This window comes from Trichechus manatus, unplaced genomic scaffold (genome assembly GCF_000243295.1).
Source record: "Trichechus manatus latirostris isolate Lorelei unplaced genomic scaffold, TriManLat1.0 scaffold00018, whole genome shotgun sequence".
Taxonomy (NCBI): Eukaryota; Metazoa; Chordata; class Mammalia; order Sirenia; family Trichechidae; genus Trichechus; species Trichechus manatus.
In genome coordinates, this window is record NW_004443954.1 from 9605354 (window position 1) to 9625555 (window position 20202).

Genomic DNA, 20202 nt, shown 5'->3' on the forward strand with positions numbered 1-20202 from the left:
TGCTGCTTCCAAGGGTGTTGATTGTGCATCCAAGTAAAATGAAATCCTTGACAACTTCAATCTTTTCTCCGTTTATCATGATGTTGCTTACTGGTCCAGTTGTGAGGATTTTTGTTTTCTTTATGTTGAGGTGTAATCCATACAGAAGGGTGTGGTCTTTGATCTTCATCAGTAAGCGCTTCAAGTCCTCTTCACTTTCAGCTAGCAAGGTAGTGTCATCTCCATAACACAGGTTGTTAATGAGTCTTCCTCCAATCCTGATGCCCTGTTCTTCTTCATATAGTCCAGTTTCTTGGATTTTTGCTCAGCATGCAGATTAAATAGGTATGGTGAAAGGATGCAACCCTGACACAAACCTTTGCTGACTTTAAATCACGAAGTATCCCCTTTATTCTCTCCAAACAACTGCCTCTTGATCTATATGTACAGGTTCCTCATGAGCACAATTAAGTGTTCTGGAATTCCCATTCTTCATAATGTTATCCATAATTTGTTACAATCCACATAGTTGAATGCCTTTGCATAGTCAATAAAACACAGGTAAACATCTTTGTGGAATTCTCTGCTTTCAGCCAGGATCCATCTGACATCAGCAATGATATCCCTGGTTCCACATCCTCGTCTGAATCCAGCCTGAATTTCTGGCAGTTCCCTGTCGACATACTGTTGCAGCTGCTTTTGATGATCTTCAGCAAAATTTTGCTTGTGTGTGATATTAATGATATTGTTCAATAATTTCAGCATTCAGTTGGATCACCTTTCTTGGGAATAGGCATAAATATGGATCTCTTCCAGTCAGTTGGCCATGTAGCTGTCTACCAAATTTCTTGGCACAGACAAGTGAGCACTTCCAGCGCTGCATCCGTTTGTCGAAACATCTCAATTGCTATTCCGTCAATTCCTGGAGGCTTGCTTTTCGCCAATACCTTCGGTGCAGCTTGGACTTCTTCCTTCAGTACCATAGGTTCCTGATCATATACTACCTCTTGAAATGGTGGAACATCAACGGATTCTTTTTGGTATAATGACTCTGTGTATTCCTTGCATCCTTCTTTTGATGCTTCCTGCATTGTTTAATATTTTCCCAGTAGAATCCTTCACTATTGCAACTCGAGGCTTGAATTTTTTCTTCAGTTCTTGCAGCTTCAGAAATGCAGAACGTGTTCTTCCCTTTTGGTTTTCTATCTCCAGCTCTCTGCACGTGTCATTATAATACTTTACTTTGTCTTCTCGAGCTGCCCTTTGAAATCTTCTGTTCAGTTATTTTACTTCATCATTTCTTCCTTTTGCTTTAGCTGCTCGACATTCAAGAGCAAGTTTCAGAGTCTCTTCTGACATCCTTTTTGGTCTTTTCTTTCTTTTCTGTCTTTTTAATGACCTCTTGCTTTCTTCATGTATGATGTCCTTGATGTCATTTCACAACTTGTCTGGTCTTCGGTGATTAGTGTTCAATGCATCAAATCTATTCTTGAGATAGTCTCTAAATTCAGGTGGGGTATACTCAAGGTTGTACTTTGGCTCTCGTGGACTTGTTCTAATTTTCTTCAGTTTCAACTTGAACTTGCATATGAACAACTGATGGTCTGTTTCGCAGCTGGCCCCTGGCGTTGTTTTGACTGATGATTTTGAGCTTTTCCATTGTCTCCTTCCACAGATGTAGTCAATTTGATTCCTGTATATTCCATCTGGTGAGGTCCACGTGTATAGTCCCCGTTTATGTTGACAGAAAAATGTATTTGCAATGGAGAAGACATTGGTCCTGCAAAATTCTATCATGCGATCGCTGGCATCGTTTCTATCACCAAGGCCTTATTTTCCAACTACCGATCCTTCTTTGTTTCCAACTTTCACATTCCAATCACCAGTAATTATCAATGCATCCTGATGGCATGTTTTATCAATTTCAGACTGCAGAAGTTGGTAAAAATCTTCAATTTCTTCATCTTTGCCCTTAGTAGTTGGTTTGTAAATTTGAATAATAGTCGTATTAACTGGTCTTCCTTGTAGGTTTATGGATATTATCCTATCACTGATAGCGCTGTACTTCAGGACAGATTTTGAAATGTTCTTTTTGACAATGAATGTAATGCCATTCCTCTTCAAGTTGTCATTCCTGGCATAGTAGACCATATGATTGTCCGATTAAAAATGGCCAACACCAGTCCATTTCAGCTCACTAATGCCTAGGATATTGATGTTTATGCATTCTATCTCATTTTCTATGATTTCCAGTTTTCCCAGATTCATACTTCATACATTCCATGTTCTGATTATTAATAGTTGTTTGTAGCTGTTTCTTCTCATTTTCAGTCTTGCCACATCAGCAAATGAAGGTCTCGAAAGCCTGACTTCATCCATGTCATTAAGGTTGACTCTACTTTGAGGAGGCAGCTCTTCCCTAGTCATCTTATGAGTGCCTTCCAACCTGGGGGGCTCATCTTCTGGCACTATATCAGACAATGCTCTGCTGCTATTCATAAGGTTTTCACTGGCTAGTTCTTTTCAGAAGTAGACTGCCCTTCTTTCTAGTCTGTCTTAGTCTGGAAGCTCAGTTGAAACCTGTCCACCATGGGTAACCCTGCTGGTATCTGAATACTGGTGGTATAGCTTCCAGCATCACAGTGACACGCAAGCTCCCACAGTACGACAAACTGACAGACACACGGGGGAAGGGGACACTTATTAGCAGGGGCTAAAAGAGCTTTGTAACATTTGCCTGAGCGGGGCAGAGGCCGAGAGGCCAGAGAGGGTGTGCCCGTGGGCACAGCTAAAAAGAGTCTGTCTTGATGGAAGAACTGTATCCTGAGTGTTCCTGAACCTGAATTGTAACCTGTTACTTCCCCAATAAACCCCGTAATCATGACTATTGTCTGCGAGTTCTGTGTGACCATCACAATGAATTATCGAACCCATTCAGAGAAGTAAGGAGTGCCATGGGAGGGATAGTTAGTGTCAGAATTGGTAAAGATGGCTGAGAGGGGAGGCATGCCTGACCTCTGCCTCACAGGAATCAGCCTTGGGCTGTTGATCTTGATTCTCCTTACCTCTTGCGAAGTCAGAGGAGGTCAGACGCAGCATATGTTTTTACATATGCACTTTGCACATATTAACAGGAGGGACCAGTCCCAGAAGAAGGACATCATGCTTGGTAAAGCATAAGGTCAGCAAAAAAAGAGGAAGACTCTCAATGAGATGGTTTGACACAGTAGCTGCAACAATGGGCTCAAACATAGAAATGACTGTGAGGACAGCACAGGACAAGGCAGTGTTAGGTTCTGTTGTACGCAGGGTCGCTATGAGTTGGAACCAAGTCGACAGCACCTAACAACATATATGTATATACGTACCAAGAATCATGAAGATGGCACAGGACTGGGCAATGTTTCACTTTGTTATACATAAGGTCACCATGAGTCAGAGTTGAATGAATGGCAACTAACAGCACAAACACATACATACAACTGGCCCCCAAATGTAGTGTACATATTTCATAATGATAGCCTAATTACCAAATTATCAATGATGTACGAAAGAAATACTTTTCATTTTTTATTTCAAAACACCCAACCAGTAAACAGTTGTCATCAACTTGATTTCAACTCATGGTAACCCCATGTGTGTCAAAGTGAACCGTGCTCCATAGGATTTTCAATGGCAGATTTTTCAGAAGTAGAATCACCAGGACTTTCTTCTGAGGCACCTCTGGGTGGACGCAAACCTCCAATCTTTCAGTTAGTAGTCAAGTACATTAACTGTTTGGACCACCCAGGGACTTCACAAAAGACCTAATGATATAAAAACAGCTTCATAGTTTTAATCATAGCAAATTTTTCAGTATCTTCATTCTTTAAAATAAGAAATAAATTTGTCCATAAAGAACACCATCTCAAGGCAAGGTCACAGAAGCTCCACAGACACATCCAAACTCCCTGAGCAACCGAACTGTTGGGCTGAGGGCTGTAGGCACCGTGGTCTCAGGGAACATCTAGCTCAACTGGCATAGCATAGTTTATAAAGAAAATGTTCTACATTCTACCGTGGTGAGTAGCGTCTAGGATCTTGAAAGTCTGAGCGGCCCTCGCAGATACTCCACTGGTCTCAGCCCTTCGGGAGCAAGGGAGAATGAAGAAAACTAAAGATACAAGGGAAAGATTAGTCCAAAGGACTAATGGACGACAACTACCACGGCCTCCACCAGGCTGAGTCCAGTACAACTAGATGGTGCTCGGCTACCACCACCCACTGCTCTGACAGGGATCACAATACAGGGTCCCGGACAGAGCTGGAGATAAATGTAGAACAAAATTCTAACTCACAAAAAAAAAAAAAAACAGACTTACTGGCCTGACAGAGACTGGAGAAATCCTGAGACTATGGCCCCCGGCCACCCTTTTAGCTCAGTAATGAAGTCACCCTGGAGGTTCACCCGTCAACCAAAGATTAGACAGGCCCATAAAACAAAATGAGACTAAAGGGGCACACCAGCCCAGGGGCAAGGACTAGAAGGCAGCAGGGGACAGAAAAGCTGGTAATAGGGAACCCATGATTGAGAAGGGAGAGTGTTGACATGTCATGGGGTTGTTAACCAGTGTCATAAAACAATATGTGTATTAACCGTTTAATGAGAAGCTAGTTTGTCCCGTAAACCTTCATCTAAAGTACAGTAAACATAAAAAAATTAAAAAAAAAAAAAAGAACACCCTCATTAAGATCACAGGACAGTCCAAACATGCTTTGTCCTTAAAAAAAATAAACCAATTGCCATCAAGTCAATTCCAACTCATGGCAACCTCATGTGTTTCAGGGTAGAACTGTGCTCTGTAGGGTTTTCAGTAGCTGTGATCTTTTGAAAGTACATTGCCAGTTCTTTTTTCTGCCGCACCTCTGGGTGGATTTGAACCACCAATGTTTTGGTTCGTGACGAAGTGCTTAACCATTTGCACCACCCGGGAATTAAAAACTATATATTTATTGAATGAAATAATAATTTATTCAGTAGTAATCACAAATATTTGCAAACCTCAGTGGATCTAAAATATTCATTTTATATAAAGTGTTAAAAGAAACGGAATAAAAATTGCCATTCATTAAGTGTGACATATCCAAGTGCAACAGTGTCTAGTCACAGATTTCTTTCAAAAAGACAAAAATCCATGGGGCAGCCCTGAACAAGTCACTAATTACTTGGAAGTTATATAATTTGCAAATTTTCTACTATTAATTCAGCACACTTTTATATGATGAGTTTTTTCCAAAACCGATATAACTATAAATCTCAGCAAACATGATGGTATTCTTTCAATAACTTTACATTTTAATAAAATCGACTGTAGCCAAGTATTGTATACTCAGGTAGAAAATAGAAGAAATTGCCTGTATAATTATTCTGAACATCAAGAAACCGGTGTCTGAATAATACATTCAACCCTCGATCTGATGATGAACAGTGTGAATGCACAAATTTCTAAAGGAGATTTTAAAATTACAATTAAGAATATTTAATGTTGAGAAAATTTTTTGGCAGTAAATCTTTGATTTTATCACAAAACAGAAGAAAATTGTCTGGCATCCAAAATAGCATAAGACATTTCTTAGGGCAAAAAAGGACAGGGTCTGTTTTTTGTTTTCCTTTTAAATCTTTAAAATGTAGCTCATTCTCTTAATGACCTTTTTAAATTCCCAAATACACTCCCTTAACGTAATAACATAATGAAATTTAAGTGTATTAACAAAGGACTACTATACCCTCAGTACTCTTTTCAACAGTGTAAAGCTATTATTTTTTAATAGAAAATGTATTCAATCCAGCTAACACAACAATATTAGAGTTGTTAAGGTTACTATGGTTGATCTGTTTGATTGACCATTATGCAACGATTAAAATTATGTTTATTTGGATGATATGGCATGAAGAGAAAGATGTTATCATTAAGATAGTTCTTTTATTTAAATGAAAAAAGTATACAGTGCATGCTTATAAGCATGTCTATCTACTGCTATGGCTTTTAAGCTTATAGCATCCTGATCAAACTATGATTGCCAAAAAGAATCTTCAAAGAGGAATTCAGTTAGAATTTACTGAAATGAACACTGAAGTCCAGAAAAGAGGAATCTGGCCACAAACTCAATGGTTACCATCCTCCTTTAACACAGGAAATAATGAACAACACAGATATATTAAAATAAATATCCAAATTTCGGCACTTACCTATGTCATACCATCAATTAATTAAAACTTCTCCAAACTAAGTATTAACTATTACATAATTCATGTGATTAAGCATTAAATATAAAATTACAATAATATTTATTTCTCAATAGAGAAATGAGCACTTATTAGTCTCATTCCAAAAGCAATTATTTCTTCTGCAAGTTTGGTGCTAAATCACACAATTCACTTTACTTACAGAGAAAAGAAAAGCTTTTTACTTATACCTATACAAATACTCAGTATTTCTATAGTACAGTCAAATGGATGGAAAACAATTGGATTTTCCATTAAAAATTCTAAGCATGCTCAAAAGCATACATCTCGATTGATTCATTTTTATTACTTGCACTTAAATATGGAGTAAGTGTTGTTGTTTAGCTTTGGCAATGGGCAGATTAGTCTGATAGTATTTGTCCATACCAGACTTGACTTATCAAGTGTGGGGAGGACTTGGCATACGGGCACTGACCAGCTTTGCTGAGGTCTATCAGCTTTAGGGCGACAGTCAGAGTCTAAAACGAGCAGAAAAAAAATCCAAGCTCATCCACAAGAAATGGAAGATTCCATGATGTAAATGACCAAAGGAAGAGAGACAGAGAAAGAGAGACTGTCTCTTAGAGAAAACAACCAACCAAAATGAATCTCTGCATACTCCTGCCTTCTTCCTTCACTGCTCTCCAAGTGGTCCCTGTAGATTTAAAACCTGGAGGGAGCCCCTGCTCTCCTGACTATTTCCCAAGGCATAGACATAGAAACCTAGCAGATTGAATTCTAGACACAGCTCTCTACTGAACAGCTGAATACACCTGGACAAGTGAGCTCTTAAATCTGGCCTCGTTTCCATTATCTGAAATCTTAATGGGTTAATTGGTTGATCTTCAAGGTCTCATCCATCTTCAAAAATTCTATTTCTGAGTTTCCAAGTCTTGGTGGAGGATGTACACTTCCCCCAGAGACCTAGTGGACATACCCATGAGAAAACTCAATTTTCCCTGCAGGAAGCTAGGGGAAAGTATCCAAGTACAGCCTCACAGCCTAAAAGTTCTCTAAGTGATGTCATAGCCACAAATGGTTGCCAAATTCCTACAACATGGTACTTACATATGTTTTAGAGAAAAGAAAACAGCAGAGGCCCTAATTGAGTAAGACAAAGTCTAATGAATTTCTTCATATTTTGTGAAGTTGAGCCTTGGAAGTTTGTGCCAAGAGGCTCCATCAGACACCTAATTTATGACAACTGAATGTCCTGTAATAGCCTGTCTTCCCCACTACCCAGTGCCCACTAGGGTCTTAGGGCTTGTCGTCCACAACATCCCTACCCTCCCACGTACTGCAGCCCTGAATGCTTGAATCTTTCCAACACCAAGGGAATTTTTTTATCAGATTGAATCCAAGGGCCATCTGCATAAAAGTTCCATCCCAAGCCATCTCTCATAGGCTTTCACTGTCTAGCACATTACGGACACGCTGAGGACCTCGCTTTATACCACAGTCTTCAAAGGCCCTGGGGTCTTACATATCTTTATCTTGTGCTCCAGTTTCACACAGGCACAGTAATCATTATCAAACATCACTTAGACTACCAGCGCAGACGGTATCACCAGTGACGATCACATCAACTGGGGGAGAGGAAGGAAGTAGGGCACAAGGGCTGAGGGTTCAATGCCACAGGAAGTGATGCCAGGGGCTCTGTTCCCCATGGAAAAGCATGAAAAGGGAAGAACACAGAAAGTGGCGACACAACATGGGAGAGGTGACTCCATTAGGGGGAGACGGGGCCAAGAGAGAACAGAGTGGAGATTCTGAGGGTGCCTTTCCTTACTATCTGACTTCCTCCTAGTCCCCCGCTCAGCACAACATGGGCTTTGGGGTGTTCTCTTCACCGTTCAGCTTATCGAGGCAAGATAGCTCTTAACATTTCAGATAGTTAACTCATTTCTAAACGTCACTAAATCGTTTTCTTAGAAAGCATTATAATGAATTACTGCCATCTTATAAAAAGTAACGTGCACACCCCACTACGGAACGATAGTCCACTAGGTCCCACATGTCAGCACGAGAGCATCTGTAATTACATTACAGTATGCAACACAGAAAGGAATTTGAAATAGGGGGATTTCTGCCTGTGCCAGCTGTGTGACAGCTCCACACCCACGTCCCACCTTTAGTCAACAAGGACCCTCTCCACACAATGCTGAGCGTCCAGCCCCAGGCACCAGCCAAGGTTTGCTCATTGCATGTCCTGTCCCCTTACCCAGAGCAATCACGGGTCAGCATTTTACTTGCCCAACAATTTATGAGGATACAGAAATGTGTGTAAAGAAATGGTGTACCAGACAGCATTTGACAGTGGGCGCCCCTGCCAGATTATGCACATGTTCTCTCTGTGACCAGGAATGACAAGTGAGGTATGTGGCAGGGAAGAGCTAATAATCTGGGCCACAATCCCGTGTTTACACTGGATATCATAGGGACATTTCTCTATGTGAAAAGTAAGAGTCATTTAGCAACAACTGAAATATTTTATTTCAGGTCTTATTTCTTCTCCGGAAAACTTATCTTTGAAATTGTAATTAAGGTCACTGGGAAAACATGTGATTCCATTTACTAAGCATTCATTACCTAAAAAGCGAATTTTCCAAACTGAAAATAAAAGTTTATTTTCACTTCATTTTACTTAATGTTTGTAACTAATCACGATTTGCCTGTAAATTTTACTACAATGAGCGCTTAAAATTACACAAACCGCCTCCATCCACAGGTTTCCTCAACAAGCAAACTGAGGATATATTTGTATTAATAACAGCTGTTGTGTTGTAGTTAGCCACTGTTGAATTGGACCGTGACTCATAGTGACCCCGTGTGTTACAGAGTAGAACTGCTCCATAGGGTTTTCTTGGCTGTAATCTTTACGGAAGCAGATCACCAGGCCTTTCTTCCACAGAGCTGTTGGGTGGGTTTGAACCACCAAACTTTCAGTTAGCAGCTCATAGAAAACTGCTTACTCCACTCAGGCTCCTAACAGCTGTATGGCTGAAACAAATCTAGAGTATGCTATATTCTATGGTGAACATATTATAGGAACAAAATAGTCTCAAAACATTACATATATATTTCTAAAACACAGTATAACTTAACGAAAATCTATTCATCCATTAAATATTTTCTGCACGTACACTCTCTATACCACGAACTGTGAATGCCCCATGATTAAAACAGAATGGACATTTTCTGATAAGACACTAAGTAGCTACTTCTTTGTATCTCTGTGTTGAATGCTAGTGTGTATTAGCCAAATTTGATTTTCCATTTTTACAACACTTCCTCACTGCCTTATCTCGCCTTCCTGCTCGCTCTACCTAACAACGTCTTTCTAAGCTCGGATGCAGTGCAGATAAATTATTCAAGTGAGAGACTCGTCTCATGAGGGATTCACCACAGGCAACCCATCTGAAATCTACTGATCACCCACCTGTGCCGTCGTCCACATTCTCAACCTCCATCACCTCCGTATTGATCCGGCCACGGAAAAGGTACCGATGTCCATCTGTAGATGCCTTGCTATTCTTCAATCGCCTTACAATGGAATGAAATCACAGAGACTTTGTTACTATATTTAATGCAAAGCCATGTTAAAACAGTGTATTGTAAGCAATTCTTTAAAAAAACAAAGACACCAATTCAAGCACCAATATTAAATGTTAAGCTATTGGTTTTTTGTTTGTTTGCTTTTGTTTTTTCCTTGTGTCCTCACATTCGTGACAATACTGCTTACCTTACAAGATGTGGCTTAAATGCTAATTTTTCAAATAAACGGCAGCTTTAGACTAAGAAGAACATACGAGTGGAAAGGAGAGTAAGTGCTTTTGTTCGGCACAGGACATCGAGGCGCCCAAATTCTGACAGACCCCAAAAGCGGGTTCGTTAAAATTTCATTTGTGTTTCTTTCATCTTCATTGTACTTCATTTCTCCTTTGTCAGCTAGCTGGTAATTCACATACTTTTTCAAATCCTGGTAAAGATTGAGTTAGTACTTATGATCGCTCTTTAAAGAAATTGACTATGCTGGATATTCTTAACCTGAGTATTATGCAGCTATAAAAATGTTTCCTATATTGTTTTTATTGCATGATAACTATGTACTTTTGACTACATCTGTTAATCCATTTATAATCCTTCATAAATAACTTACGTATTTTTATAAGCATCCAAAACATTTCTTCAAATTTTATGTAGAATGTCTAGTACCAGCCTTTAATCTTTAACGAACAGGTAACAAAGTAAAGAAGTCCCGGTTATAGATTAACATTTGTAATACTTCGTTGGTTATTTGTGTTTGTTTGTATTTGAATCAAGGACCCTAGCTGGCATAAACAGTTTGTGCTTGACTACGAACCTAAAGGTCAGCAGTTCAAACTCGCCCAGCAGTGCTGAGGAAGAAAGGCCAGGTGATTTGCTTCCATAAAGATTATAGTCAAGAAAACCCTATGGAGCAGTTCTATAACACATGGGGTCACCATGAGTCAGAATCAACTCGGCGGCAACAAGTTTGGTTTCGGTTTGTATTGAATCACTGCACACTCATGGGAGATTGTTTTAATAAATGTTTCTTCTAAAAATTAAATGAAAGATTCTAAGAAATGATAGCAGGATATTAGAAGATCCCTCGTTACTCAAGGTTTCATTTGACCTGAGCTATTCAATTTGACTAACTGACAAAAGCCTGGCTAAATTAATATACTAAACTAATTATTAATTTATTGTGTGCTAGATACAACGAGGAGTCCTGGTGGCACAGTGGTTAAAGGGCTTGGCTGCTGAACGAAAGGTCAGTGGTTTGAACCCACCAGCTACTTCCCAGGAGAAAGATGTGGCAGTCTGCTTCCGTAAAGATTTATAGCCTTGGAAACCCCATGGGGCAGTTCTACTCTATCCTATAGGGTTGCTCTGAGTCAGAATCGACTGGATGGCAATAGATTTGGTTAGGTTTTTTTTTTAACAGACACAACTAGCAACAGATAAGATCTAAATGCAGACTAACTGCAATGCCCCATCTCTTCCTCTGCTTTGCAGTTAGATACTCGCCCTGCGGCAGCTGAGGTGGGTGCAGGAAAGGTGTCTAAAAGTGTTACCATACTCCCTGGGTTCTTCACTACAATGTCTCTAGAGTCTGATTACCTTCCTGGAAAATACTGCATATTCCTTAAACCATCATCAAAACTTAGTCTTTCATTGCTACTAAAAAATGGTGTCATTACTTACACATTAACTAACATGAATTTTGCAAAATCTTGGACTTCAGGGCAGGCATGTGTGTGTGTGTATAGGTATGTACGTATCTATGTATGAATTAATTAATTAAGAAATTAACGAATAAATAAATAAATGGAAGACATCAACTGCAATGAAAAAATATCCCATTCTCAAATGGATGTCTTCAATAGTTGCACCAAAACACCTTGAATCACATTTAATCTTTCAATGAATTGCAAAATTAACAGCCTCTCCTATCTTCCCAAAGCCTATTTCTATTCATTTCAATCTTGCTACCAAACACAAAGAATTGAGAAGAGCACAGTAAAAGAAATAAACAGGTTCATTTTCCCATGTAGTAAAAAGGAATTAAAAAAAAAAAAACAGAAAGAAACTCATTAAGGTAGAGACAACAACAATTTAATTATGCTTTGGCTCTATTCCTAACCTGCTGCCATGGAGGTACATGGTCCAGTTCTATGTTTTCTCAGTTCCTGCCACTGCATTTTCAAATTAATGTCTCTTATTAAAAAAAACAAAAACCAAACCCTTTGCCTTCGAGTCGATTCCAACTAACAGCAACCCTGCAGGACAGAGTCGAACTGCCCCATAGGGTTTCCAAGGAGTGGCTGGTGGATTTGAACTGCTGATACTTCTGTTAGCAGCCGAGCTCTTGAACACTGAGTCACCAGGGCTCCAATATCTCTTACTAGAGAATCCTAATTCTATAATCCATAAAACAGAACTACTGCATAACACAGCTGTCAACCCTTTGCTAACTTGCTCTAGACATCTTGTTAACGGATTGAGGAAAAGCCATTCCAAGTGATGCATGATGCTCCCTTAATCTTGCCTTGTAAATTAGCTAGTCTGTATCTCTCATTCTCACTCTACCAGAAAATGTTTGACTATAGTTTTCTAATTTCTGAATAGGCAGGATATGTGTCTACAATTCTGGGCTACAGATAGATATTCAAGAACAACCTTCATAGAACTGGGACGGAAAGCTATAGGATGGATAAAATCACCAAGGGAGAATATATGAATATAAAGAATGAAAAGGAAGTCAAAAGCAGAGCCCCACAGCAGTCCAAATATCTAGCAAAGGGAGTGTGGTGTTACAAAAGTAAAGAGAAGAAAGTGTTTTGAGAAAGAGTTGCTCAACTAAGCTCAATGCCACTAAGAAAACAACTAAAGCCCTAAGGAGCAGACAAGTGACCGCTGCATTGGGAAACCACTGGCCTCCACCAAGCTTAGTGGCATGGACTGGACTCACTCTGTTTTATTGATGAAAGAATGAGAAGTGAGGGAGTAGAGAAGGCAACAACAGAAAATGCTTTCAAGAAGGTTGGCTATCAAGGAGAACACAGAGATGGACAGAAGCTGGTATAAGATTAAGGACACTAAAAAAAAAGGAGACATAAGAGAATGTTTGGAGCCAAAAAACTGATAGAGTCAATAGTCAAAGAATAGTTTAATTGGGAATTCCAGAGGAGGAGAGCTACAAGTACAGGATGATGTTCAGAACGGAATGCTTAAAACAATTTTATAATTGTTGGTGCTGACAAGCTAAAGACCATAGGAGAGGTGGCTCAGGTGAGATGGAGGAGAGTGTCATGTCAGGTGAGGAGAGAGCATCCATGTGAGTTCTGAATCCACCAGAAATGATGACAAGAGCAGAGTGGAATGAAAGCGAGCCAAGGGCTACAGCAATCAATGAATTCATGTGCAGCAGGGAGATATTAAGTGTTGTGTAAAAGGGAGTAAAAAGGGAAAGATAGTGGATAAGAAAAACTAACTACATGAGCGTTCCAATGTGCTGGGGTGTTGGAAAGAGCCCTGGTGGTGCAGTGGTTAAGAGCTCAGCTGCTAACCAGAAGGTTGGCAGTTCGAATCCACCAGTTGCTTCTTGGAAACCCTATGGGCCAGTTCTACTCTGTCCTACAGGGTTGCTAAAATGGTTTGGAAGCAACATTAGCAAACAAGAAAGACACATCAGCTCTCCTACAGGGCCTGAGGTGTGTGGAGTAGGAACAAAAACAACACCTCTCCTTGTGAGGGTTCCTGGGAGGTGGTGTCTTCAGATGATGACGTATTTCAGTTATGTTTCCCGAGTAGGTGAAGAGAAAAACCAGAGGATAGTTGAGACTATGGGACAGTTTGCTGAAGAGACCATGAGCTCCCAGAAGCATAGAGGAAAAGTTGGAGGCTAAAATACGGATAAACAATTTCTGAAGTGATATCTATTTATCATCTTACCTGTGTTTTCTTTTGCAATACACCAAAAGATTATCGAAAAGAAAGAACACCCGTTCTTGAATATTTCCAGAAGAAATTTTCAATAAGACTCCACACATTAGCATTTCAGTACAGGTGTCAGTAATGTTGGACCCCTAAGTAGGAAAAATAGAAATAATGTCTCATTACTTAATAGAAACTTTGAGGTGTGATGTTTTTCTTCTTAAAGTTACACTTGTTTTATTTTAAGAAGCAATATATGCACAGAATAGAAGTTTAAGCAGTACAAAAATTTAGAAGCTGAATGTAGATCTCCTCTATCCAGCCTTCTTCTGGTCAGTCTCAGCAAATACAACTACTGTTAAGACATTCTAGTGTCTACTTTCTGATATTTTATATACATATGTATACATAAGTATATACGATACTGTTAACCATACTCTCTGAAAATGAAATAATGTTACACTAATTCATAACTTTAATGACCATAAAATTCCTTTCCTCTTCCTCTTTCCCCAGTAAGAGAAAAGAGTTCCGTGGGCAAATAGCAAAGAATATGAAATTGTCTAAATTTTTGTTGTTATTGTTAGGTGCCATCCAGTCGCTTCCAACTCATAGCAACCCTATGTACAACAGAATGAACCACTGCCCAGTCCTGTGCCACTCTCACAATCTTTGCTAGGTTTGAGGCTATTGTTGCAGCCATTGTGTCAATCCATCATGTTGAGGGTCTTCCTCTTTTTCGATGACACTCTATTTTACCAAGCATGACGTCCTCCACAGATTGGTCCCTCCTAATAACATGTCCAAAGTACATGAGACAAAATCTTGCTATCCTCACTTCTAAGGAGTGTTCTAGCTGTACTTCTTCGAAGACATTCTTCTGGCAGTCCATGGTATATTAAATATTGAATGACCAACACCATAATTCAAAGGTATCGATTCTTCTTCGGTCTTCCTTATTCATTGTCCAGATTTCCCATGTATATGAGGTGACTGAAAATATCATGGTTTGGGTGAGGTGCACCATAGTCCTCAAAATGACACCTTTGCTTTTTAACACTTTAAAGACAGCTTCTGCAGTAGATTTACCCAACGCAATATGTTGTTTGATTTCTTGACTACTGACTGTGGATCCAAGTAAAATGAAACCTTTGACAACTTGAATACTTTCTCCATTTATCATGATGTTGCGTTTTGATCTAGCTGTGAGAATTTTTGTTTGCTTTTTGATGTGTAATCCATACTGAAGGCTGTAGTCTTTGATCTTCATCAGTAAGTGCTTCAAATCCTCTTCGATTTCAGCAAGCAAGGATGTGCCTGGGTATATCACAGGTTGTTAATGAGTCTTCCTCCAATCCTGATGTTCTGTTCCTCTTCATATAGTCCAACTTCTCAGATTATTTGCTCAGTATACAAACTGAACAAGTATAATGAAAGGATACAACCCTGACGCACACTTTTCCCACTTTTAAATCACGCAGTAACCCCTTGTTCTGTTTGAAAGACTGCCTCTTCATCTATGTAAAGTTTCTGCGTGAGCGAAATGAAGTGTTCTAGAATTCCCATTCTTCCCAGTGTTAACCATAAAATTTGTTACGATCCACACGGTCGAATGCCTTTGCACAGTCAATAAAACAAAGGTAATATCTTTCTGATATTGTCTGATTTCAGCCAAGATCCATCTGACATCAGAAATTATACCCCTGGTTCCAAGTCCTCTTCTGAAACTGGCTTGAACTTCTGGCAATCCCTGGTCGATATACTGTTGCAAACATTTTTTAATTATCTTCAGCAAAATTTTACTTGCGTGTGATTTCAATGATATAGTTTAATAATTTCTGCATTCCACTGGATCATCTTTTCTTTGGAATGGGCACATATATGGATCTCTTCTAGTCAGTTGGTCAGGTAGCTGTCTTCCAAATTTCTTGACACAGGCGAGTGACCACTTCCAGCACTATATCCGTTTGTTGAAACATCTCAGTTGATATTCTGTCAATTCCTGGAGCCTTGCTTTTCACCAATGTCTTCAGCGCAGTTTGGACTTCTTCCTTCAGTACCACTGGTTCCTGATCATATGCTACCTCCTGAAATGATAAACATCAACCAATTCTTTTTGGTACAGTGACTGTGTGTATTCCTTCCATCTTCTTTTGATGCTTCCTGTGTCATTCGGTATTTTGTCCACAGAATCCTTCACTATTGCCACTCAAGGCTTTAATTTTTTATTCAGTTCTTTCAGCTTGAGAAATGCTGAGTGTGTTCTTCCTTTTTGGTTTTCTAACTCCAGGTCTTTGAATATTTTATTATAATAATTTACTCTGTCTTTTCAAGTTGCCCTTTGAAATCTTCTGTTCAGTTCTTTTACTTCATCATTTCTTCTTTCCGCTTTAGCTACTCTGCGTTCAAGAGCAAGTTTCAGAGTATCTTGTGACATCCATTTTGGTCTTTTCTTTCTTTCTTGTCTTTTTCATGACCTTTTGCTTTCTTCGTGTATGATGTCCTTGATGTCATTCCACAACTCGTCTGGTCTTTGGTCATTAGCGTTCAATGCATTGTCTATTCTCGAGAAGGTCTCTAAATTCATGTGGGATATACTCAAGGTCATACTTTGGCTCTCGTGGACTTGTTCTAATTTTCTTCAGCTTCCACTTGAACTTGCATATGAGCAACTGATGGTCTGTTCTGCAGTCAGCCCCTAGCCTTGTTCTGGCTGATGATACTGAGCTCTTCCATTGTCTCTTTCCACAGATGCAGTCTATGATTCCTGTATACTCCATTCCATGAGGTCCACACGTATAGTCATTTATGTTGTTGAGAAAAGGTATTTGCAATGAAGAAGTCATTGGTCTTGCAAAATTCATCTGATCTCAGACGATGTATCTATCACCAAGGTCATATTTTACAACTCCCAGTCCTTCTTTGTTTCCAACTTTGACATTCCAATCACCAGTAATTATCAATGCATCTTGATTGCATGTTTGGTCCATTTCAGACTGCAGAAGTTGGTAAAAATCTTCAATTTCTTCATCTTTGGCCTTAGTGGTTGGTGCATAAATTTGAATAATAGTTGCATTTGAATAATAGTTCTTTGTAGGCATATGGATAGTTTCCTATCACAGCATTGTACTTCAGGATAGATCTTGAAATGTTCTTTTTGACAATGAATGCAGAACACCATTCCTCTTCAATTTGTCATTCCCAGCATAGTAAACCACATGATTGTCCAGTTCAAAATGGCCAATATCAGTCCATTTCAGCTCACTAATACCTAGGATTTCTATCTTCAAGTGTTCCATATCATTTTTGATAACTTTCAATTTTCCTAGATTCATACTTGGTACATTCTCTAAATTTTCAGCACATCCCAATTTATATATCCACTCCTAGGATGGAAAGGAAGAGAAGAACAGAAGGAAAAAAAATAATTTAAAGGGAACAAATTTCCGTATGGCCTTTCACCCTATTTGGTAAAAGTTAACTTAAGTGCACTCATTCATTAAATAAACCTTTACTCAGTTCCCCCTAAGGTCACAAGATGAGTGTCAAAACTGATTCTTAACACAATCACTAACCATTAGAGGATGAGAGAGCCACAAGATGGAAAGAGCCTGGGCCTCTGAATCATCACACAGAAAAGCTTCCCACTGACCAGAGCAATGCCTTGGACTGTTATTTGAGCTGCACATCAGTAACTATTTATCTATCTATCTATTTATTTATTTTCTATCTGGAGTCATTTTATTGAGACTTTGCTTCAGTTTTTTTTGTTTGTTTGTTTTAGCAAATGCATATGTAACAAAACATATGCTATTTCAAGATCATAAATTTTGTAGTCTATTTGTTGCTCCAACCTAACCTCTCATAACTAATGCACTTAGTTGGGCAAGAATGGAAGTTCTTAGTAGAGATCTCTAAGTGTGCTCTGCAAAAGAACTTCATTTTTAAATATGTCTTCTCCCTTTAAATTTGGGGGTAGATCTGATTAATTTTTAACTGAATGTTTTTTTGTTTTTAATATTTAAAATTCAAAACATTTTACATTTCATATTTCAGTAACAGTGATATAGTTTTCTGATGAATTATAAAATTTTTTAATTAAAATGACAACTCTTATACCCACAATAAGAAACTCAAATTGAAACGTTAACTAAGAAAATGTGGTTATGTTCATTTGAGTACCGATACTACAAACATTTTAAATTTCAGACACCTTCATTTTTTTCTTTCCACTCATCCTAAGGGTGGATATAGAAATGAAGATCTGGTAAAAATTTACACAATTTCATATATGTTGTCATGTGTTCATTAAGCGGTTTCTAGAATTCATGGCTATTCTGCAAAATGTCATCTCTCACATTATATTTTACTGAGTCTGACTGAGAAGTTTCTATCACCAAGGTACTGTCTTTAACATTTATAGTACGCTTAAAGAATTAATGCAATATCATCTTTCACCACCTCTACCACAATAATTGGAGCTACGATGGCACAGTGGTTAAGAGCACAACTGCTAACCAAAAGGTAGGCAGTTCAAATCCACCAAGCCGCTCCTTGGAGAGCCTATAAGGCAGTTCTACTCTGTCTTATAGGGTCACTATGAGTTGGAATCAACTCAACAGCAATGGGTTTGGTTTTTTGTGGTTTATCACAATAATCTGCTATCATGACATGAAATATCTTCCATGAGTACTTAAATAATTCCCAGGGAGTTATTTGTGCACTCAGGGAATCTATGTCAAAACATACCTTTGATTTATCATAATTTAACCTGGCCAGTATTTCCATGACAATAGCAGCTGAAAATCATTAAGAATTTTTTACCCAGAGACACATGTACAAAATTATAAACTTGTGGCCAAGCATAGATAAAACCTTTTGGTAGTCATGATAGGCTTCCCACTTCATATCCACCCCACCAGCAAGTAAAATTGAAAACCGAACCTGTTGCCATTGAGTCGATTCTGACTCACAGAGACCCTATAGGATGAAGCAGAACTGCCCCATAGGGTTTCCAAGGAGTGCCTGGTGGATTCGAACTGCCAACCTTTTGGTTAGCAGCCGAACTTTTAACTGGTTTGCTTTTAAATAGTGTTGTAGCATATGTCCTCCTTCATTTTATATGACAAGATCTACCTTTTAAAAAAAATGTACCTTTCTCTGAAGTTAAAAAAAAAGTCTCATTATGGCTTCATATTTCTAAATAACGAAGCTTATAATATTTTGTAAAGCATGTGCAATTTTTGAAATTTACTTAGAAGTGTCAGAAGAATGTCTAGAGTTAGGGATAAAAAAAGCCAAGCTCCAAAATTCACAGAAGAAATTGAAATAGGGTATGGCTGGCTACAAGCACCAAATTACTAGGCAAGAGTCATAACACTGAAGTCTATAAACTGAGAATGTCAGACGAGTGAGCTAGAAAACCAAGAACGCAGAAGCCATGAAACAAGCCAGGCGTATGGTCAGAGGACAGCAAACCCTCTAGGACCACAGTTCTCAAATTTCAACGTGCAGAAAACACACCTGATGCACTTGTTAAAACTTTCAGGTTCCCAGGCACTATGCTCAGAGATTAAAACTAATAAATAAGAAGTAGGGCCTGGACCATTCCAGTTAATTTTAATGCCTGTGGTATTCAGTCCACACTTAAAGCAGCACTGCTTAGGGGACTCTGAGTGTCCGAGCCCACGTGTTCAGGTACACAGTATAGCAGCACTGCTGACCCAGAGACACAGGTGAGCAAAGGTCTCTGTCTGAGGTATCCCGGCTGCATGCCAGTGTCCAGGGGAGAAGCGGTGTTTATCACAAGTTACATGCCAAGTTTATGTCTATGGTAAATTTCATCATCGTTGAATATTCACCTGTATCTGCATAATTTTACTTTACCTACTTAGTATTTTATCTTTATTTTGAAAATAGATGCTAACTTTTAAATCTAGATATCTATTCTTTGCCATATTCACATTTAGTTATGGTGAGTGTGATGATTAAGACTGTGTGTCAACTTTACTGGACCCTGATTCTCAGTAGTTTGGCAGTGGTATGATGTGATCACTTCCACGCTGAGATCTGATAAAACATGATCATCCCCGTGATGGGATCTGCTGTGAGTAGCCAATCAGTTGAAATGGAGTTTCCTTGGGCCTGTGGCCTGCATCGAATATAAGTGGACATTCTGGTAAGGCTCATAGGCTTTTGCTTGCTCTGGATCCTGCAGCTGGCTCCTGTTCGTCTAACCTCCAGTTCTTGGGACTTGAGCTAGTAGCTTACCTATAGTTTCGCCTGGCAATCTTGGGATTCATCCATCTTCGAAGCCCAGTGAGCAACAGCCCTGCTCTCTGACCTGCCGATCCTGGGTTCGCTAGCCCCTGTGGCTACGTGAATCTGAAGAAGCCTCCAGCCTGACGCACCAACTTGAGACATTCCAATCTCTACAACCGTGTGAGCCATTTCCTTGATATAAATCTCTCTCTCTCTCTCTCTCTCTCTCTCTCTCT

The 20202-nt window shown here is 39.1% G+C and overlaps 1 protein-coding gene across 1 annotated transcript in view; it reads right to left on the reverse strand.

Annotated features, from left to right (window-relative positions):
* Nucleotides 1–20202, reverse strand: part of PREX2 (phosphatidylinositol-3,4,5-trisphosphate dependent Rac exchange factor 2) — a 324079-nt gene that overhangs the window by 195546 nt on the left and 108331 nt on the right. The window contains exons 7-8 of the mRNA XM_012554436.1: nucleotides 13724–13857; nucleotides 9684–9787 (exon numbers count right to left, since the gene is read on the reverse strand). Coding sequence (XP_012409890.1) covers nucleotides 9684–9787; nucleotides 13724–13857 — 238 coding nt within the window. The remainder of the gene's footprint in view (nucleotides 1–9683; nucleotides 9788–13723; nucleotides 13858–20202) is intronic.